Raw genomic sequence first — 21,911 nt, 5'->3', positions numbered from 1 at the left:
TTTAGAGAAAGAAACATTTCTTGTAAACAGTGAATAAGGTGATATGACATAAAATTAAGGGGAAAATGTATGTATACTTTTTTTTTTTTTAATTTTCATAGTATTTCTGTTGTCATCACAAAATGTAGCAAAATAGAACTGGTTTTGGTTGTTTGTTTTAAAATCTGATCTGTAAATTTGAAATTATATTTTCTAGTTTTCCAATGGCTGGTCATATGGAGACCAGATGTGTGAAATCAGCAAGAACCATCCACTCCTGAAACCATACAAAAGCCTGTCTGAAAAGGTAATCTGCATGCAGACATCTTTCTCTGAACATTGTGAGCTTTCTATATTTAACAAAAGATTTGTATAGTTTGTGTTAGTGCTACATTTGGGTCAGTGATGGCTTATTAAATTCTAGTGATGAAAAATAGCATACCTGTGTTTACAGTTTGAAATACTACTGAAATACTAAACCAAACTCATACCTGAAAAACTGAATAAGTCAGTTTGTACTCCTTAGCAGTAAAAGGCAGATGGGGTATTGTTGTCACCCTGACCGGTGAGCGTGAACATCTACGTTTGTAAATGCAGTAACTCAAAAACGTAGGAGCTTCAAATTATTACCACAGGTAAAGATCTGAGATGAGGTTGAATCTCACTGACACTGACCTCATGGTCAGAGGTTAAGTTTTCTGAAATTGATGCTACAGGTGCATTTACTAAAAATGTCAGAGGAGATTAAATCTCAGTGACCTCAGCCTCAAAGTCAGAGTAAGTTTTCTGAAATTCTTGTGAATGAGATAACTTCACACCAAGGTGATGTGAGATTTTGAAGTGGACACCATCGATATATCTGCTAAAAGGCTGAGGGGTTACACTGGTCACCAGTATTTTTTTTCTCTTCTATTTCTTTTGATAAATTTTAGATATTCATCTACTTCTCGAGAAGGTCTCATGGTCACATACACGTCATCTCCATTGTGTTATATGTTATTTGTTGCAAAAGAGAAATGTATCAGTTTTATTATTTAATAATTAACTGGAGAAATGAAGCTTTTGTGCTTCATTTTGCAGTGCTCATTGAAATACGTATTACAATGGAGTTTTAATGGATTCCAGTTCTATCACTGATCCTCTAGATGCTTCCATCATGACACTGCATTTGTATCTACACTCATTAACTAAGTGTGCCAAGAAAATGTCCAGTTGTGTATATAAAGTCTCACAGTTGTAATGAGCTTCAAATGAGATTTACTAATTGAATGAATGGAAATGTATCAGCTGATGTGGGAACAGACATGTGATCAAATGATCCTGCAGAAGATCATCTGTTGGTGTGTCTGAGTTCATGCTTTGTTCGGTTTTTGCAGTACATCTGAAAGTAAACTGTGACTTCGCAGGATAAAGAGACGTACTGCTGGCCCATCAGAGAGTCTCTGAAGACCATGCTTTCATGGGGTTGGAGCATTGACAGGATCAGAGAGGGAGACTCTGTCAACCTTCACAACAAGCCCAGAAGGATATCACAGGCCAGTCAGGTGTATATGAACACCGCCTACTTTTACATTACTTCCAGAGGTACTCATTATGGATCAAAGGGAAAGGTGACATCATATATAATGCTGTGTGTTCAATCTCCAACAGCTTTCTTTTGAAGGAGCTTCGGCTTTCAGTCCAAGACCCACTGATATGAGTAATGTGACATTGTCCAGAGACTTGCAGGTAAATCATTCAGAAGAACACAATGCATGCAAAACCAGATTACTCATGGGAGCTGATAATGCAGATTGATTGATGGATGAATTGATCGGTGCAGTTTAAAAGAGTCACATGTCAATCATTTACTTCTCCAGTCAATGGCAGAGCTGCTTGCAGAGAATTATCATAATATCTGGGCCAGGAAAAAGAAACTGGAGCTGGAAGCCAGAGGTAAATCTTACACAGCAAACACACAAACAAGGTTTTCCTCATTTCTCTGCCATCACAAACAGATAACACAGAAAGCTTGACTTCTTTTTTTATGCATAGGCTGTAAAAATAAAACAGATGGAATTCTGCGAAGCGCTATTTAGAAGATCAATACCATTTCCCCATACTTCTGCTTTACAATTGCTGTTATAGCAACTTTATCCAACCCTTTGATTTTTGTTGCATATTAACTGAAGTCCCATACAATCATTTTGGCATGGCAGTTTTTCTGTTAGAAGCGTGTCCATTTTGGTGTTTTGAGTAGATGAAAATTCGGTCTCAAAGTTGTGTTGGCCCCCCGTCACCTGGTAGATGTTAAGTCACCTGTTGTCTTTCTTCTCCACCCTGCTGCTCTGTTCCAGGTGGAGGAAACCACCCACTGCTGGTTCCTTACGACACATTGACTGCCAAAGAAAAATCCAAAGACAGAGAAAAAGCACAAGATATCCTTAAGTTCCTCCAAATCAATGGTTACATTGTGTCCAGGTTGGTCCAACTATATCTGAAATTTTTAACATGCATAGATAGTGGGTGCATAACAGTTTGTCTTTGGCGTTTGTTTTCAGATTAGAAGATCAATTCCATAAAAGTTAAATTTTTCTAAAACGTCTAACTCAGAAAATACAACATTAGTATGTGTAGTCCAGCGCTGCAGTATGAATTTGATTTAACTTAACAAAGGCAGTGTACAACACATTTAAAAAAAGTTGAGAAATGCAAATAAAAGGAGAATATCCTTTGTGCTGATTCCAGAGGTGTGCAGTCACAGGAGCTAGACACTCCTGCCATAGAGAAACGATTTGCCTACACCTTTCTCCAGCAGATCATCACCTATGTGGACCAGGCACACCAACACATGATGGAGTTTGGTAAGAATCTTCTCATGCCTGTAAGAGCCACTTGTTTACATCACCAACCTGGTTGTTGTCCATGATACAACAACCATGATACTTTTGCCTCATTCGGTGAAACAAGTTTGTCGTTTCCTCTTTTAGCAGGAACGTTTTTTGTTTTTGGCATATTTTGCCAAGTACAATGCTTTGATGAAGGTTGTGGAAGTAGCTCTCCTTTTAGATACTAAATTGTCACTGTAGGCTAAAACAGTCTTGGGGTCTTGCTCTGAGACATTCCCAGGTTTTTCTCTTTTGTTTTTCACACTAGGAAATGTGAAGGCATGGTGTTGTTATAGTACTGATAAAGCAATATGACACTTTTTTTATTTGTTTTTACCTGGTTAGATGTTGGGCTGGGTTTTGTATGCAGACAGAGTTGCAACCTGTTTGTAAGGTAGTAAGTAATCTATAAGACAGTGGACATGACAAGACGGTGGTATGCTGAAAATTTCTCTATATTTTTCCTCCCTGTCCAGGATGTGTACATCCTCATCCTTGAAAGAGTGTCCACTGGCCTGTAGGTGTAAATAAACTGCAGAGTCCTGGCCTGACGAAGTGGCTCTTCTGTGTTGTGCCATCCTCTTATCCAGAGGTTGTTTGGTTTCCCTGGCAATCCTCCTGGCACTTAACAGCGTACACTATGTTACTCTGTTTGTGTTGGGGGACCTGATCTTTGGGGTGGAACAATTTTTGGTGCAGTGTCTTTTGGGATTTAAAAGCCACAGAGAGTCTGTGTTTAGAAAAAATGCATCTCAGCTGTTCCGATACTCCTGACACCTGAGGACAGCAGTTGTCTTTCTCTCCTGGATCAACTGGAGCAAGTTCTTTCCCAGCTGGGATAACCACATTTACTCAGGGCCTTGTTGATGTGCTGTTCTTCTGCCTCCCTGGCTGCTGTGTCAGTGGGGATGGTGTTCACTCTGTGTTGTAGCATCCTGATGACACCCAGTTTGTGCTCCAGTGGATGATGAGAGTCAAACCTTAGATACTGATCTGTATGCGTAGGTTTATGGTTGTTACGGCCCTAGCAGGGCCTCCTCCTGAAGGTGCCTGTGTGGGAGTGTCTTTCAATTGCTTCTGCCTGAGGTGCCACCTTTCCCTTTTACACAGCTGACTCTCATCAGTAATTAAAAGTATTTAAGCCCAGGGAAAGGTGAGCTCTGTGCCAGAGTGCCATGTGAGTGGTTACAGCTTGTGAGCAGAGTGTTTGTGGTGTTTGCAGCTAGTGAGCTGTGTTTTGGTGGTTTTCAGCTAGTGAGCTGCTCTCGTTTTGACTTACTTTGTACTTTATTGACCAACGCCTGAGTTTTGTTTGTTTTCTTTAAATGGTGATAGCGGCTTGTCCATCTCTTTTAGTTAGTTTTAATACAAACTTTAATAAAACTCTTTAATTTAACCCTCTTGCCTTCTTGACTCCTTTTTCTGACCCGGATACTTTTTGTTACTTCCACTCACCGCCTAGACCCCTCAGGGGAACGTAACAATGGTACACATCAACTTTTAAATGTCCCCCATTACTGATGGAAATCTCACAGTGTAAGAAGGCTCACCTGCCACTTTTCATATCCTCCCTCGTGAACTTGAGTGGACTGTGGTACATCCTGAGATTTGATTTTCACCCAGGTGTCATCCACAGACCTGAACCAATGACTTGGTGGTGTTCCAGGGTAGGATAGCAAAGCCCTCTCTTCCACTTCTTCCACATAAAAGTTGGTCACAATAGGTGAAACAGGGGAACCCATGGCACACCCATGTTTCTGCCTGTAGTACTGACTCTGGCATATGAAATGGGTGGAATGAAGACACAGTTCCAAAAGCAAACACACTTGGTTGGTGCTGAGAGTGACCCTGTTGCTGAGGTTGGGGTCAATCTCTTACAAACTACCTCCACTGCTTCAGTGGCTGGAACACAACTAAAGAGAGACGTAACCTTATCCGAGACCATTGGTTTATCTGCCCTGCCCAAACCAGTGTTCCTCCAGGGAGGTCAAGGAGGTCATTTACAAAAAGGAAAGACCATCTCTGAATCCAGGAGGAAGCCTAAGGGTACATCTTTCACCATCTTACAATACTGTGATTGCAGCCATTCTCCAACTCTCTGTGAATGGTACTCATGGTCATTGATCATTTGCATATTAATGACCATGAAACTGACCTCACAACCCATTGTTAGTCAGTGGTGCTAGTGTCAGTCATTATGCAAATCTACTGTTTAAAAGGTTGGGAAACCTGCAGTAAGTTGAACCTGACAAAGTCACTTGGATGAAATGTTTCTCCCTCTGAAAACGTCCAGATGAACAAAATCAACTTTACATGGATGATTGCACATGCATCAATACATTGTTTTGTGTAGTTTCTCAAGCTGTTGTCCAAAAGAAGTCACAGTCAAGCTGGGGATGTTTGTCAGATGTGTGGGGATCAGATCTTCAGAGTTCACTTGGAGGGAAGAATGGTAGAAAGGCAAAATCACAGAAGGTAGTGAGGGTGTGTGGATGAGGCACTTCTCTTGTGCCCTGTTACCTGACTGTTCATTGGTACTCCTTGTGCGACCCAGTGGTAAAAATTCTAGAAACACCTCTGTGTGGCTCAGAGGTAGAGTGGCTTGTCTACTTCTCTCCTCCAATTCTCATTTTAAAGTGTCCCTAAACATAATACTGAACCCCAAATCCACCCATCAGTTTGCATGTGTAGTGTAGTAAGGATAGCACTTAATGAATGTGTTCATGTGTAAGTAAAGTAAGCATAGAAAAGAACAACTTAAATACCAGTCGAGTCCTGTTAGTCCCTCAGATTTCAAGCTCATGGCTACACAGCTGTGGCAGCTCGCACAGTAGAGTTTAGCCTTTTTCTATGGCTCAGAGGAATTTCAAATACTATGCAAGATAATGCAAATGTAAAAAAATAAGAAAAATATTATTATTTAGTGAACTGTTTGCATAAAAAATTATGTTTTTATATTTTCCACAACTTAAATTCATCAGCCCATACTCACTGTATTGTCTGTTGTAGATGTGGGAACACGACCAAAGGGAGAGAAGATTCCTCATGAGCAGCAGATCAAGTTCTTTGGAAAGGTGATGAAACTTTTTTTTTACTACACATTTTTTGACTTATTTTTGTTGTTTTGTTTTATTAAGTTTATATATTAGATTTAGTTTTTTGTAATCAGCAACAGAATTCAAAATGAAGTTATCAGCTTGACTAAAACTGCAAATAATTATGATTTCTTCTTCCAAATTGACACAGAGCAGAATAAGCATTTGACTGACTCCGTGCATTCCACATAGCTCAAAGCAAAATGTGTAAATTTCAGGCTTTTCCTGGTTTGTGCCTGTTCAAAATCCTCTATAATGGTTAGCTAAAGAGGCACAGTGGCAGGACAGTGAAGGCATGGACACAGTTTCTGATGATGTGACGTTGCATCTGTAGTGCAGAATTTTAGGGGAAGAGCAACGAACATAAAAATCACGAGTTACTAAATTTGTGGCAGGTAATTTACTGAAAAGTGTGCTAATTATTAACTCTAAAAAATAATATTTAATTGGGCACCTGATAATGCTCAAAGTGTTCCGTGTATAGAAAGTTATGTATTTTATTAAAACTGACCCAAAAAGTTTCTGAAGACTAAAATCAATATGATCGACAAGCTCTGAGGCTTCATGTCTCACTCCCAGGTCGTCCTGCCGTTGGTGGATCAGTACTTTAAAAACCACAGGCTGTACTTCTTGTCCACGGCCATCCATCCCATCTGCAGTGGTGGCCATGCCTCTAACAAGGAGAAGGAAATGGTGACCAGGTGAGAGTGGCCAGCATTACAACAACAGTAAAAAAGTCAGGCATATTGTTGAAAGGAATAAAACTTGAGAAAATCTTATTGCCTAAATATTGAATGTCTGGTCCTATGGGCTCTTTCCTCTGTGTTCCTCTCATTTGATTGCCTCACACTTTTGTCTTCCTCTTTTGTCTTCCTCTTCTTCCATTCTGCCTCTTCTTCTCATCTTCCATTAAATCTTTTCAGTCTTTTCTGCAAACTGGGAGTTCTTGTCAGACATAGGATATCCTTGTTTGGTAAGGACAGTGTAAATATTCGAGTTAACTCCCTAAAGAGAAAATATTTGATTTTTAAGCCAATTTTCTAAAAAGATGGAAATCTGCAACTGTTTTTATTAGCTTGCTGTCTGTTTCCCTGTTTTTGATGGCACGTTGTGGTTTATCCTGGCATGTTACCAACACATTTAGACTTTTTGAATAGTGGAAACATTTGCAAGAGTTTATTTTCACTATGCAGCCTTGTGAAAAACTAAGTACACCCCATGATTCAGTTAATTGGAAAAACAGCATTTCTGTAGTTTTGGTTTTCTATATGAGTTTTTCAGTCTCTATTGTTGTTGTGAAAGAGTTCTGGCCCTGTCTCCTTTACAATGTTGTGTCAATTCTTTAAGATTTGCAGGTATTTATTCATGAATAGCTGTCTCAAGATCTTGCCACAGGATTTCAGTTGGGTTCATGTTTGGCACCTTGATTATTTTCTTTTCAGCAATTCTGTTGTATTTTTGGGCCAAGCTTTAGCAGTCAGACCAAAGGCTTCACATATGAGTCCAGAATACTTAGATATGCAGAGAGGTTCATTGTCAGTTCAGTGACTGCGAGGTGCCCAGCTCCTGTGGCTGCAATACAAGCCCATCACCAATCCCAGAAGTCTTGTGACATCTTTGTTATTCTTTGTTCAGATTGAACTTTACCTAAACCTAAAACATGTTGTCATGGTCTTTTTAAAGAGAGGAGGCTTACTCCTTGTTCAATCTATTTCTAACTGTGCTGTCATGAAAGGTAATATTTAACATGCTAACTGAGATGATCAGTCTTCACAGTCTGAGCTGTAGCTTATGTCTTTTCAGCAATTCCTCTGAGCATTGTACAGTCTGACTTTAAGGTGCATTTTCTGGCATGCCCGCTCCTGGGAAGATTATGGCCTGATGTTAACACATCAGTGATCCAGATGACCAAACTGCAAAAAAAGGGTCACATTTGCTAATTGGCAATAATTGAAGTGCATTTGAAGGACATCTGGCTACTACTTACCCTGTTAATTCCTGTTGAATTATTACTTGTGTACTCAGTTTTATACAGGACTGCATGGAGTCCTATGGAAACTTTTTTCTGACTGACTGTATTTTGATACATGGCACTTCTACTGCAGTTTACTTTTAAATGCTTAGATCCTCCTGGAATATATCAGACGGGAGCTTCATAAGCTAACTTGTAATTGGTGCAGGTGTCTGCAGGGATGTCACGATACCAGAAAGTTTTAGCCTGTATACTTTTGATATATGATAAGTATGATACCACTCACACCTACCGTGACAGACTGAACAGATTGTTGATTCCTCCAATGCAAAATACCAATACTATCTAGTTTTTCTACCAAAACTTGGTAGCAAGTATGAGTTGTTGTGGCATCCCTAAGTGTGTGTGCATGCATGGTATTGTGGGTGTATGAATCCTCATCACTGTGTCCTCACAGGAAAAAGATGTTCCACTTCTTCAGACTCAAAAATGGGCACTTTAGGAAAGAAACATATTGTCAAAAATGAAAGAATTATTAGTTGCATGTAAAGCAAAAGCTGTTAGAATATCAATTATGCTGATTTTTTTTTTTTTTTTTGTCTGTCCCATTTGGTTCTTTAGCCGTCAGAATTGTTGTCTGAAGACCAACAAGGATACCAAATGGATTTATTTTGCCAAATGGATCATCATGGCATTGCCGTATTGGTCCATTTGATCAAACTTTGTTGTTATTATTTACTTTATTTTCAGTTGTTACAGATGGGACAGACATGACTGGGGGATAGGAAAGGGAGAAAGAAAGAGAGGAAGGAAAAGAAAAACAGAAGGGAAAAGGGACAGTGAGAAAGGGCACTTACAAAGACAAAGAGAAAAAAAAAGAAATTGCTGATATTTAATGGCTTTTGCTATCAGCCACTGATGACAGGGTAAAAGTAGTAAGTGTAACATTTCCACTTAACATAAACTTTATTTTATAATTGTTTATTTATTGTTTTTCCAAGGAACATCATTTTCCTCAACATAACATAACAGTTGTTGTGTAAGTGTGGTTTTGTGCTAAACATTTCACATTCAAGACAGATACTGTGTGAAGCCTAAATACTTTGTGCTCCGTGATGTGAGTTTGCAGTTTCACAGCTAATGCTCTCTGCTCACCAGGGAACAATGCCACTTCCATTGTCAACTGTCTGCAGATACTGGGACAAAGCCTGGATGCCAGGTAAAAATGTGATCAGTTGTGACCTCATAATGATGGATGACGGGAATGCTTTCAGCTTTCTATGGAAAAACATAAGTGAATAAAGCAAAAGAACAAATACAGAAAAATTAACATGAATCAACGCAGATTTTCCAAAATAAGTACACAGAAAAGGAATCAGTGACTTTATCCCAAAGCAGTATGAACTACACTGAGTGTGGTAGTCGTTTATATAAGCTGCAATATTAGCTGTCAAGAGATAGCAGTCCTCTTATAAACAGTGGTGAAGTCTGCGTTTGAAGGGCAGAGACGTAATGACAAACTAGTGTATCAGCCAGGAGACCAAAGTTTAGTTAACAGGTGTGGGACAGAAATCCGAGTCAATGGTAAATGGGCTGTATTTATATAGTGCTTTACTAGTCCCTAAGGACCCCAAAGCGCTTTACACATCCAGTCATCCACCCATTCACACACTGGTGATGGCAGCTACATTGTAGCCACAGCCTCCCTGGGGCGCACTGACAGAGGCGAGGCTGCCGGACACTGGCACCGCCCTCTGACCACCACCAGTAGGCAACGGGTGAAGTGTCTTGCCCAAGGACACAACGACCGAGAATGCCATAAAATACAAACTCTTACATAAGTAAGCCTAGACTACAAAGTTTAGTTCTCAATGCAAGTGATAAAACCCATAATTTCAAATTATAGCTGGCTGAAATAACAAGATTAAAAAGAATCTAAGAAAATAGCACAGTATAACTATAAGCACAGGTTTGATGGATGTGTTTCTGTCTGGAAACATGAAAATTCAGACTGATAAAGCGTAATCATTATGTGCAGCTATAACAGTGAATTCTTACCTCAGATAATTATGTGTTTCATTGTGTGACTCCCCTCTCTAAATCTTTTGTGCTTTTAGAAGCAAAGTTTAACGAGGCCTCTCACAAAAATAATCGTCAACACCATTTAGTTGGAAATTCAGTAAAATCCTGACAGCGTTGAATGAATAATATTTACTAGCAAATACTGGTAAAATTGCCCCTTAGTTATCAGACTGGTTGAATGTGCCCATATTTTCTGAAAGTGCTTTGTTCGTGTTTGAAAGAAGAACATCTCTTGTCAAGATATTAATGTAACTCTATCAGGACAGTGATGAAGACGGGCCTGGAGTCAGTGAAGGCGGCTTTACGGTCATACTTCGACAGCGCAGCGAAGGATCTGGAGAAGACTCAGGAGAACCTGAAGCTCGGTCAGTTCACTCACAGCAGGGACCAACCACGAGGAGCAACTCAGATCATCAACTACACCACCTTCGCCCTGCTCCCCGTCCTCTCCTCACTGTTTGAACACATTGGACAGAACATGTTTGGAGAAGACCTCATTTGTAAGTGAAAACTTCACATTTCATCTGGACGATGATGTCAGTTTACCTACAAATTTTGTCTCTCTTGCCTCAGTGGGTGATGTCCAGGTTTCCTGCTACAGAATCCTTAACAGCCTCTTCCTTCTGGGAACCAACAAAAGCATCTATGTTGAGAGGTAGGAAATATCCATGGTCCACATGTGATAGATTTAGTAAAAATATGTTTCACGTCGCATACAGTAGAGTTCAGAAGAGTGAGACCACACTGAGAATCTGTCCTAGTTTCATGTAAACCTGGAAATGATCAAATATGCTTGATTCAGGAATATTCAAAAAGAGAATTATTATGTAAAATGAAGAAGAAATACAGTACTATGAAAGTCTTGAGCACTCCTCAGTTGTTTTTATTTTATTTATATTCCTATTATTTAGAGATTTATTGAAACAAGCAAACATAAAAACAGTATGTAAGGTAAAAACAAGTACTCAGCACTTTGGAGTTTTCCATGGTTGATGAACGGATTGTTTCCCTGCACCTTCGGGTTGAGATATGGGTTATAGGATGTAGGATTGGTGGCTGTATGTCTTGGACACTCAGGTGGAGACAGGAGCAGATCTGTCAGCTGATACCACCAGGTGCTGAATTGGATATGGTGGTGGGGGATTAAGTTGGAGAGGCCTGGCGTGCTCAAACGGATAAGGAGCATGCACTGGGAATGTATGGCAGAGGCCCCGTTTTGTGACATCCTCAACTTCTATGTCCGGCAGAACTTCAACAGCATCCTGAGGGTGGTTGGGATATTAAGTCTGAATGGACCACGTTCCACAGCTCCATTGCTGAGGCAGATTTATGGTGCTGCTAATAATAAATATAAAAACCTATTAAATAAATAAATGACCTATTAAGTAATAATGGCTGAGTCAGTAAGTCAATTCAAAGTGCAGAATGTAGGCTGTATATTCAGAGGTGTGGGAGTTTGGCACAGTTCATCAGACTCATATCATCTGGAAAACAACTCATCTTCAGACTGGTGGATCTCGCCCCAGATGCTGCGCAGACTCCAGCTTGAAGGGAGGGCGAAAAACAGTCCATGTGTAGGATGGGTGGAGTACGGTGTCTTGTGATGCTAGTTGCATCTGCTGGTGTAAATGTCTCAGTGGGAAGGTACATTCCAATAGCCCTGTGTGCAGTCTTAACCGCTCACTGCAGTGTCTGCTTCTCTTCTCTATGGTGCAGCTGCAGAGCCAGACAGTAATCCAGGCAGTCATTGTGCTCTCCACCACACACCTGTAGACAGAACTGGGGATGGTGGAGTTCAGTCCCGCTCCCTTCAGCTTCCTCAGAAAATACAGGCGTTTATGAGCCTTTTTAATAAAGCTGAGAGTGTTATCACACCACTCCTGTACTGGCTTATCTTAAATTAAATCCAGTTGTTAAATCCAAAATCAAATTTAAAGTCCTCCTCATCACATACAAGGTCTTGAATAATCAGGCACCATCATATTTTAAAGGCATCATAGTACCGTATCATCCCAATAGAACTAGAACTCTCAGACTGCAGGCTCACTTGTTGTTCCTAGAGTATTTAAAAGTAGGATGGGAGGTAGAGGGTTCAGGTTTCGGGCCCCTCTTCGGTAGAACCAGCTCTCAGTTTGGATTCAGAGACAGACACTATCTCTACACTGCGTCATGCAGACATTGTTGCCCTTTTAGAAATCCCTAAAGGGGAATATCTAACAAGGGAAACCTGCAGTCAGAAGTGACTGAAGAAGTCACTTGGATAAGTGACGAAACATTTCTCCCACTGAAAACATCCAGATGAGCAGAATCAACTTTTTGGGATTTCCTTACCTTGATGATTGAGCATGCATCAAGACATCACTTTTCCTGAAGTTTTCAACAGAACATTGCTGGCTAAGCAGCATTAAGATACATGGAAAAGAACAAGTCACAAGTCATAATGGTATTCTGATCAGATCATGGCTGGACTGATGAAAGCCATCCATAATCATCATCATCATTACCTTTATTTATAAAGCACTTTAAAACAACCACAGCTGACACAAAGTGCTGTACAAAGGAACTATATAATAAAATTACATAAGAAATAAATACAAGCCAAATAAAAGAAAAAGTAAAATAATTAATAAAATAACTAATTTCATTACAAGAGAAAACTAAGTCTCACTGAGGTTAAAAGCCAAAGAATAAAAGTGGATTTTAAGACGCGATTTAAAAATGGAGAGTGAAGGGGCCTCTCTAACGTGCAAGGGCAAATTAGAAAAGGCCCTGTCCCCTCTGAGCTTCCTCCTGGATCTTGGTACCTCCAGGAGCAGCTGGTCAGCTGACTTGAGAGACCGACAGGGTGTGTGGAGATGAAGAAGCTCAGAGAGGTAAGGCGGGACAAGACTGTGAAAGTATTTAAAATCAAACATAAGAATTTTAAAATTAACTTTAAAAGACACAGGCAGCCGGTGCAGAGAGGCTAGCACAGGGGTTATATGCTCTCTTTTACGAGTTCCTGTTAGGAGTCGTGCAGCCGCATTTTGAACCAGCTGCAGACGTGAGAGCAATGACTGACTGACCCCCACATAAAGTGCATTACAGTCGTCCACATGGGAAGAAATAAAAGCATGGATCACTGTTTCAAAGTGCTGCCTAGAAAGAAAAGATTTCACTCTTGCCAGTCGCCTTAAATGATAAAAACTGGACTTCACCACTGCTCTGTTTTGGTTGTCCAATTTAAAATCACTGTCCAACTTAAAACCAAAGTCAGTAAAAACAGGTTTAAAATAAATGTCCAGGGGTCCTAAATCTACAGACCACTGGGGCCAAACACCAACAACTCTGTTTTCTTTTCATTAAAATTTAAAAAGGTTCGGAGCCGAGTGTGAAGCAGCGGGAATGAGGATCAGCACCCCCAAATCTGAGGCCATGGTTCTCAGCCGGAAAAGGGTGGAGTGCCCACTCCGGGTCGGGGATGAGTTCCTGCCCCAAGTGGAGGAGTTCAAGTATCTCGGGGTCTTGTTCGCGAGTGATGGGAGAAGGGAGCCGGAGATCGACAGACGGATTGGTGCTGCGGCTGCAGTGATGCGGACGCTGCACCGGTCCGTCGTGGTGAAGAGAGAGCTGAGTGTAAAACAAAGCTCTCAATTTACCGGTCGATCTACGTCCCTACCCTCACCTATGGCCACGAGCTGTGGGTAGTAACCGAAAGAACGAGATCGTGGATACAAGCGGCGGAAATGAGCTTCCTCCGAAGGGTGGCTGGCCTCTCCCTTAGAGATGGGGTGAGAAATTCAGCCATCCGGGAGGGGCTCAGAGTAGAGCCGCTGCTCCTCCACATCGAAAAGAGCCAGCTGAGGTGGTTCGGGCATCTGACAAGGATGCCTCCTGGGCGCCTCCTGGGTCAGGTGTTCCGGTCATGTCCCACCGGGAGGAGGCCCCGGGGCAGACCCAGGACACGCTGGAGAGATTATATCTCTCGGCTGGCCTGGGATCGCCTTGGTGTTCCACCGGATAAGCTGGAGGAGGTGGCTGGGGAGAGGGAGGTCTGGGCTTCTCTGCTTAGGCTGCTGCCCCCGCGACCTGGCCCCGGATAAAGCGGAAGAAGATGGATGGATGGATGGATGGAAGTTTAGAGCCAACCAAGCTTTAATGTCATCTAGGCATGTTGAGAGAGGTTTTATGGAGATGCCACCCTTCTGCTTCAGTGGCTAATAAATTTGGCAGTCATCGGCATAACAATGAAAAGAGATCCCATGCCTTCTAAGGATGAAACCTAGAGGCAATAAATACAGTAAAAACAGCAGTGGCCCTAAAATTGAGGCCTGTGGGACGCCACATGACAGAGAAGCAGAAGATGATTCAGAACTGAGTAAGCTGACAGAGAAGGTTCTATCTGACAAATAAGACCTAAACCAACCAAGAATAAAACCAGGAATTAAGCTCTTCTGTGTCAGAGGAGACAAAGTCAGAAGGGCCACCGAGCTGATTAAAAGCAGCAGAAAACTGCACGGCAGTGGAGGGGTTAATAACCTGACAGCGCCGAGCAGCAGCTGAGATTTAACTGTAGTATGTGTAAAACCACATGGGCTTCTCTATGAATCGCCACAGTATCTGAGAGTGCACAGTCACAAATCTCCAAGTTAGTGACAGGCAGACCACATGACAGGACAAGATCCAGTGTGTGTGTCTTTCATGGATGACACAAGTTAGAAATAATAAAAACAGGAACAAACTTGGCAGTGACAGACGAGCAGCCACACATACCGGCGCCATCTTGTTTCCACCATAATGTTCTGAAACACTTTGTGGAAACTAGATTAGTTGAATTCAAAGCAGGATCGGTCATACCATAGTTGTGGGATAATGTGTTTATTGACTGAGATCTGCTTGTACGCATAAGGGGTATCATAATGCTTCTCTATGAATCGCCACAGTATTGTGGTGAACAGTTTGTGCACCCGATTAACCCTGGAGCTATGATGTCACAGGCAGGGTCTCTCAAGGCAAACTGATCCTCCCTAAATTCCACACAAGAGGAATTTAGAAAACAAAAGAGAAAGAGGAGGGAGACGAGGAACCATCATGGAAGGACAGGCCCCTGCACGGTATGTACCACGGGCAGATAGAGGAGGTGGCTGATATCCAGAAATCCTACCAGTGGCTGGACAAAGCTGGACTGAAAGACAGCACAGAGGCACTAATCATGGCAGCACAAGAACAAGCTCTGAGTACAAGATCCATAGAGGCTGGGGTCTATCACACCAGGCAAGACCCCAGGTGCAGGATGTGTAAAGATGCCCCTGAGACAGTCCAGCACATAACAGCAGGGTGCAAGATGCTAGCAGGCAAGGCATACATGGAACGCCATAACCAAGTGGCCGGCATAGTGTACAGGAACGTCTGTGCCGAGTATAACCTGGAAGTCCTGAGGTCAAAATGGGAGATGCCCCCAAGGGTGGTGGAGAATGACCGAGCAAAGATCCTGTGGGACTTCCAGATACAGACGGACAAAATGGTGGTGGCTAACCAACCGGACATAGTGGTGGTGGACAAACAGGAGAAGACGGCCGTAGTGATCGATGTAGCGGTTCCCAATGACAGCAATATCAGGAAGAAGGAACACGAGAAGCTGGAGAAATACCAAGGGCTCAGAGAAGAGCTGGAGAGGATGTGGAGGGTGAAAATAATGGTGGTCCCCGTGGTAATCGGAGCACTAGGTGCGGTGACTCCCAAGCTAGGCGAGTGGCTCCAACAGATCCCGGGAACAACATCGGAGATCTCTGTCCAGAAGAGCGCAGTCCTGGGAACAGCTAAGATACTGCGCAGGACCCTCAAGCTCCCAGGCCTCTGGTAGAGGACCCGAGCTTGAAGGATTAACCGCCCACAGGGGCGAGTGGGAATTTTTTTTTTTTTTTGTATATATAGTGTATTTTTAAACACCAAGAAGTCACAAGCATAAGGAGAACACTCCATGTTTAAAGAAGGATGGTGTATTCATAGAAATTATTTATTATTAAGAGAGACATAGGAACATAATTTTTTTACCCCCCCAAAAATACATGTTCAAAGCACCATATCAGCTCGATATTAGACAGAATTGTCACATGAAATTAAACAGAAGCTGTCAGTTGAATCATAATGAAGCAGTCCTTTATGAGTTGTGGACTCAAGCTGCTCTATATTTTTGGCCACCAGATGTCACCAAAGAGGACTGTGTTGACAAGCTTAGAGTAATGAACCGTTTTTCAATACGAGGTTCAGAAAGCTTCATTTGGCCATCTATATACAATATATACAAAACAACTCATCTAGCCCACCAGACGTGACAGGTCCCAGTTTATAGCCAGCCCTATTCAGTCTTAAGCAAAAAACAAACAAACTTGCTTTTACCATAATTAGATAACCTACATTTTTTTTAATCAATCACTGATGGTAGTAAAAGAATTGTTTTTGACTATTATCATGAGCTCTCTGTTTCTTTTCCAGACAACGTCCAGCAATGGGAAAGTGTTTAGCAGCCTTCGCAGCAGCATTCCCTGTTGCCTTTCTTGAGCCTCACATGAACAAGTTTAACAGCTTTTCCATCTATAACAGCAAAGGAAGCAAAGACAGAGCAGGTGAGACATGTACATAAAGAAAATGATGGAACATACAAATCCAGAGGTAACTGTACTTTCTTAGCGTGACATTTCAGCGAGCACTGAGGGCTGTACTTTGTCACAGGACTGCATGTTTCTTTGAGCCTTTATATTTTACTAAAACTGGAACCTATGAATACACACATTACACTACATACCGCACCAACTAGCTTTTACTGTACATCTCAGAAACAAACAGAAATGTTTGTTGTGACCCCGCCGTCATGTCACTCTTAACTCTGTTTACACATGTTAACTCTTTGGTAAAACCAAAACATTACATAAAACATGTCTGGGTTGATTGAGGAAAGGGAGGAAGGTTTCGAGAAGTGTCTTATGTCTTAGTAAACTATGAAAAAACTGGAGTGTGCAGTATATACATGGTGTTTGTATCTCTTGGAGACACCTACTATAACAGGAAGTACCACAAAGTGGTTTGAATACTTTTGCAACTGTCTATTCTACATTTGTCTGAGAAACAGATTCTCCAGTTGTGTATTTCAAATAAAAAAACATTAATCCAAAGCTAAACGATGGCTGTGGTCTGAGAACTCATCAGTGTCAAAAATCACAAATCAAATCACATTATGTTTAATTTATTCTGTTTTCATTCCACTACTCTTTCCGCCTCTCAGCTCTAGGCCTTCCTGGGCAGGTTGGGGAGGTTTGTTCACTGATCCCCAATTTGGAGAAGTCTTTGGAGGAAATTGTAGAGCTAGCAGAGTCCGGCATGAAGTACACACAGATGCCTCATGTTATGGAGGTAACTCTAATGATTAATAACTACAGTATCACCTTTGATATTCTTTCCTTAAGTTGCTTCTTGTCATCGAAAAATTGGCCACGGAACCAAAATAAGTGGATATTTGTCCTGTAGTGAACACTTCAGAGCCAAAGATGGGTAAAAAAAGACATTGCTGATTAAACCCATCCGACTGTGAAGCTTTGCAAAGCTCATTATTTTTGCTTTGTTTCTACTGCTGTAGGTGGTCTTGCCGATGTTGTGCAGCTATATGTCTCACTGGTGGGAACATGGACCGGAAAGCGACCCAGACAAAGCCAACAACTGCTGCACCTCTGTGACCTCTGAATACATGAACACTCTGCTGGGAAACATTCTCAAGATCATCTACAACAACCTGGGAATAGATGAGGGCGCCTGGATGAAGAGACTGGCTGGTAAATTTTAACTCGCTAATGTTGAACACTAAAATAAAATTCACTGATTCACAAGATTCATCAAACTCGCTCATCCATGTTTTTATGAACCTGGCTTTGTGGGGTCACGTTGGACAGGGGCTGTCTCCAAAGATGGGAGCATGAAATTGTCCAATATGTCTTAATATGCTGAAGTATTAACAGCCGAACCCAATTGAAAAACAACCCCACAATATAATCCTCCCCCTCCACCAAACTTTATGTTTGCCACAGTGCAGTCAGACAAGTACTGTTCTCCTCAGACTCAGCAATTGCATTGCCAGAGAGATGTGATTCATCACTCCAGCGAACACGTCTCCACTCCTCTAGAGTTCATGGGTGATAACTTTAGTCTGACACTTTGCATTGTGCTTGGTGATGTAAGACTGGGATGCAGATGCTCAGCCATGGAAACCATTCCATGAAGCTCTCTAGGCACTGTTGCTTAATGTTCTTGAACATGAAGACTGGAGGTCTGTAGTGATTGACTGATACTGTGACTTTACACATCCAGCCACTTTGTGGTAGAGTTGAAGAGAGAGAATTTCATGAGTGGACTTGTTGAACAGTATCACAGTACTGGACTTCATTAAACTCCTAAGATCGACCCAGTGTTTGTAGAAGCAGTCTGCATGCCTAGCTGCTTGATTGGTATACACCTGAATTCAATGACTTGGATGGAAGATTGAATACTTTTGGCAATTTAGTGTATGTTGGAGTTAAAACTGACTAGTTACTGCAACATAAATCTAAAACTAGTAGCTCTTCTTTTGTTTTTCTTTTCTTTTCATTCAGGGGAACAATATATTTTAAAGCTCTGCTAAGAGAATGAAACATCACAGTGAAACTTGTGCTGCAGCTGCAGGGATGTGGATGCTGTATTGGTCCACCATGGTAGAAAGAGAGCTAAATGTAAAAGCGAAGCTCTTGATTTTAGAAGGAATGAGACTGCAGATGCAAGTGGTGGGAATAAGCTTTCTCTGAAGGGCGGCTTGCATGTCCATTAGAGAGGAATTCAACTTTTCGTAGCGGCTCAGAGTAGAGCCGCTATTTCTCCACATCAAAAGGAGACAGTTGAGGTGGTTGTGCATCTGACAAGGATGGGTACCTCTTTGGTGAAGTATTCTGGGCATGTCCCACTGAGAGGAGGCCCCGGGGCAGAACCAGGACATGGTGAAGAGAGTTTATCTCTTGGCTGGCCTGGGAACGTCTTGGTGTTTCCCCACACAAGCTAGAGGAGGTGGCTGGGGAGAGGGAGGTCTGGGCTTCTCTGCTTAGGCTGCTGCCCCGCAACCTGGCCCCAAGTAGCCGGGAGAAGATCGATGGATGGATAGTTTATTTGTTAATGGAACATAATATCAAATCAAATCAAATCACTTTTATTGTCACATCACATGTGCAGGTACACTGGTACAGTACATACGAGTGAAATTCTTGTGTGCGAGCTTCACAAGCAACAGAGGTGTGCAAAAATACAATAACATAAAACAAGCAAAATATAAGAATGGCTAATATTAGCAGCTCACAGTGATGCACAAGGCAAAAATAAAACAATATGACATGAGACATGAACTCTGGTTTGTAGAGGCAGGTTAGTTAGGTTTGGCAAAGTGTTCATTGCTTTAGGTGTGCAGGCAGAGGTATGTTTTTTTTTTCCACATTTTTAAACCAATGCACACACCTCATTAGAGGGTGCTCCAAATGCTGGGGATTGCCATTTAATTGTTTGATAAAACACTACAGCACTGGAGGAAACAATTATTTTAAAAGAAATGAGCTTATTCTCTCCAGTTAACCCCTTAAGTCTTTTGCAATTTAGGTTTCCTCTTAAAAAGAAAATATAGTCAGTAACAGCAGTTCTTGTAATTGTGTTAAGAGGGGGACACAATGGAAGACAAAAGTTACATTTTACGCAAGAGGGTGTTTCATTTTCTTTCATTTTCTTTTTTCTGCACTTTTTGTAAAGTTAAATGAAAACTCTCCTCAGGATCAATTTACATAAGCATCCTCAAACTAATGTTAGTTTAATTCTTTTTGCCTGCTGCTAATCATTATATGATATTCAAATGTACATAGATTCACATTTTGCATTTTAACACCATCTCTGTTCATGTCCCCAAGTCTTCTCCCAGCCAATTATCAGCAAAGCCAAACCTCAGCTGTTAAAGACCCACTTCTTGCCCTTGATGGAGAAACTCAAAAAAGTAAGTCTCACCTTTATTATAATATACTGCCTGGAAGTGGTGCAACTCATTAAACAGACTATAAAACTAGGTCACATTCACTGCTTGTTGTCTTTTCTAACACTTTCTTGAATTCTTTTGAATTTTTTAAATGAAATTTATTTACGTATATATATTTCTTAACTAAATATCTATTAGTATGTTTTTAAAATGGAAAAAGTGCCCTATGCGAACACTCCTACTACTTAATAAAATAGTCACAAAGATTAAAGCACACAGTGCTGCTTAATATAGAAACATCTATTACTGTATTCTTTAGAAAGCAGCTGTTGTGCTGATGGATGAAGAACATAGCAAGGCGGAGGGGAGGGGTGAGATGTCAGAGACAGAGCTTCTCATCATGGACCAATTTACTATCCTGGTCAGAGACCTGTATGCCTTCTACCCTCTCCTCATACGATTCGTTGACTACAACAGGTACAGTGTTGTGACTGAACAAGTGACCTTCAGCTCATTGAGTGGAGTGAATTTAGACCATCTGATACAGAAGCTTAGTCACTAAGACGAAGCTGCAGTTTTGGAAAAAGAATGATTGGTTTCGGCATGTCACTTACTGTGCTGATATACTGACAGGGCCAGATGGCTTAAAGAGTCCAATCCAGAGGCAGAGGAGCTGTTCCGAATGGTGGCTGAGGTTTTTATCTTCTGGGCCAAGTCTCACGTAAGAAAATGACTGCAACATAACTATCCATCCCATAGGGCAGGGTTGGGGAACTCCAGGCCTCAAGGGCCGGTGTCCTGCGGGTTTTAGATCTCACCCTGGGCCAACACACCTGAATCAACTTAGTTCATTGCTGGGACTCTGGGGGCGTTTATCAATATGCGTACTTGTGCGTACTTGCGTTCTCGTGTACTCGTGATACGTCATCAGTCGGAGACCAAGTACTGTTCCAATTGGCATGCGCATCAAACCGAGAACGCGAAAAGTCCCGGATGTGTTCTCGCTCCGCCCGTTTTATCGAGCATGCATCGGTGTGGACTTGGGACAACTATATATCCCAGAATGCATTTCGTCCAAAACTCAACAGCGGACTCCCGGCACATCGTTTTCAACCCCCCCCCATCCCCCTCGCGGACTTCTCACTACTCAGGTTAAAGAAACCCCAGCAGCTGTCTATAGTATTGAGTGTCCACTAGAATAGAAATAAAAGCGTTCTAACATCTCACCTGCTTGTTTTTATTAAGGTATGTACACGTATGTACATGTACACTATTTTTATTAATAGAGGTTTCACTACTGAGGTTAAAAATGATATATAAGTCACTTAGATCACTTCTAAATGTTAATGTTTGGTTTATTTCAGTGTTTTATTTGTTCCTGAGTAAACCGGTTTGGCTGTGATTACAGTTAAGCTTCATAACATGTTACTCACAGTTAAATTAGGAGGGGCGGCAGTAAAAACTCCGGACCTGTGACATCATCACGTGCGCAGGGTGTTCCAATTATACATATCGCGAGTCCGTGCTCGCGTTCTCGGCGGGTACGTACTCCCGTGCGTTCTCGGCGAGTACGTACTCACTGAGAATGCAAGTACGTACTCGCGTACTTGGGCATTGATAAACGGCCTGGAGAACTTCAAGACATGTTGAGGAGGTCATTTAGTCATTTAAACCAGCTGTGTTGGATCAAGGACACATCTAAAAGCTGCAGGACACCGGCCCTCGAGGCCTGCAGTTGGACACCCCTGCCATAGGGCGCCAATCTGACACAGGGCTAACACAGCGAGTAGACCATCATTCACTCACATTCACACCTGTGATAAGTTTAGAATCACCAGGTAACCTAAACCCACTAACTGCATGTCTTTGTACTGTGGGAGGAAACCAGAGTATGCAAACATAGGAAGGCA

General features: G+C 41.8%; 1 protein-coding gene across 1 annotated transcript in view; it reads left to right on the top strand.

Annotated features, from left to right (window-relative positions):
• ryr2a (ryanodine receptor 2a (cardiac)) overlaps positions 1-21,911 on the top strand; it is a 268,931-nt gene that overhangs the window by 173,015 nt on the left and 74,005 nt on the right. Inside the window, 18 exon segments of the mRNA XM_039616258.1 lie at positions 197-286; positions 1,386-1,523; positions 1,630-1,707; positions 1,839-1,914; positions 2,316-2,439; positions 2,707-2,822; positions 5,856-5,920; positions 6,521-6,642; positions 6,865-6,914; positions 9,072-9,132; positions 10,257-10,495; positions 10,569-10,650; positions 16,470-16,600; positions 17,257-17,384; positions 17,608-17,800; positions 19,940-20,022; positions 20,321-20,478; positions 20,635-20,722. Of these exon segments, the coding sequence (XP_039472192.1) occupies positions 197-286; positions 1,386-1,523; positions 1,630-1,707; positions 1,839-1,914; positions 2,316-2,439; positions 2,707-2,822; positions 5,856-5,920; positions 6,521-6,642; positions 6,865-6,914; positions 9,072-9,132; positions 10,257-10,495; positions 10,569-10,650; positions 16,470-16,600; positions 17,257-17,384; positions 17,608-17,800; positions 19,940-20,022; positions 20,321-20,478; positions 20,635-20,722 (2,022 nt within the window).

Source organism: Oreochromis aureus, linkage group 8 (genome assembly GCF_013358895.1).
Source record: "Oreochromis aureus strain Israel breed Guangdong linkage group 8, ZZ_aureus, whole genome shotgun sequence".
Classification (NCBI taxonomy): domain Eukaryota; kingdom Metazoa; phylum Chordata; class Actinopteri; order Cichliformes; family Cichlidae; genus Oreochromis; species Oreochromis aureus.
The sequence above is the reverse complement of the archived record's forward strand: the minus strand, read 5'-3'. Positions and strand labels throughout refer to the sequence as shown.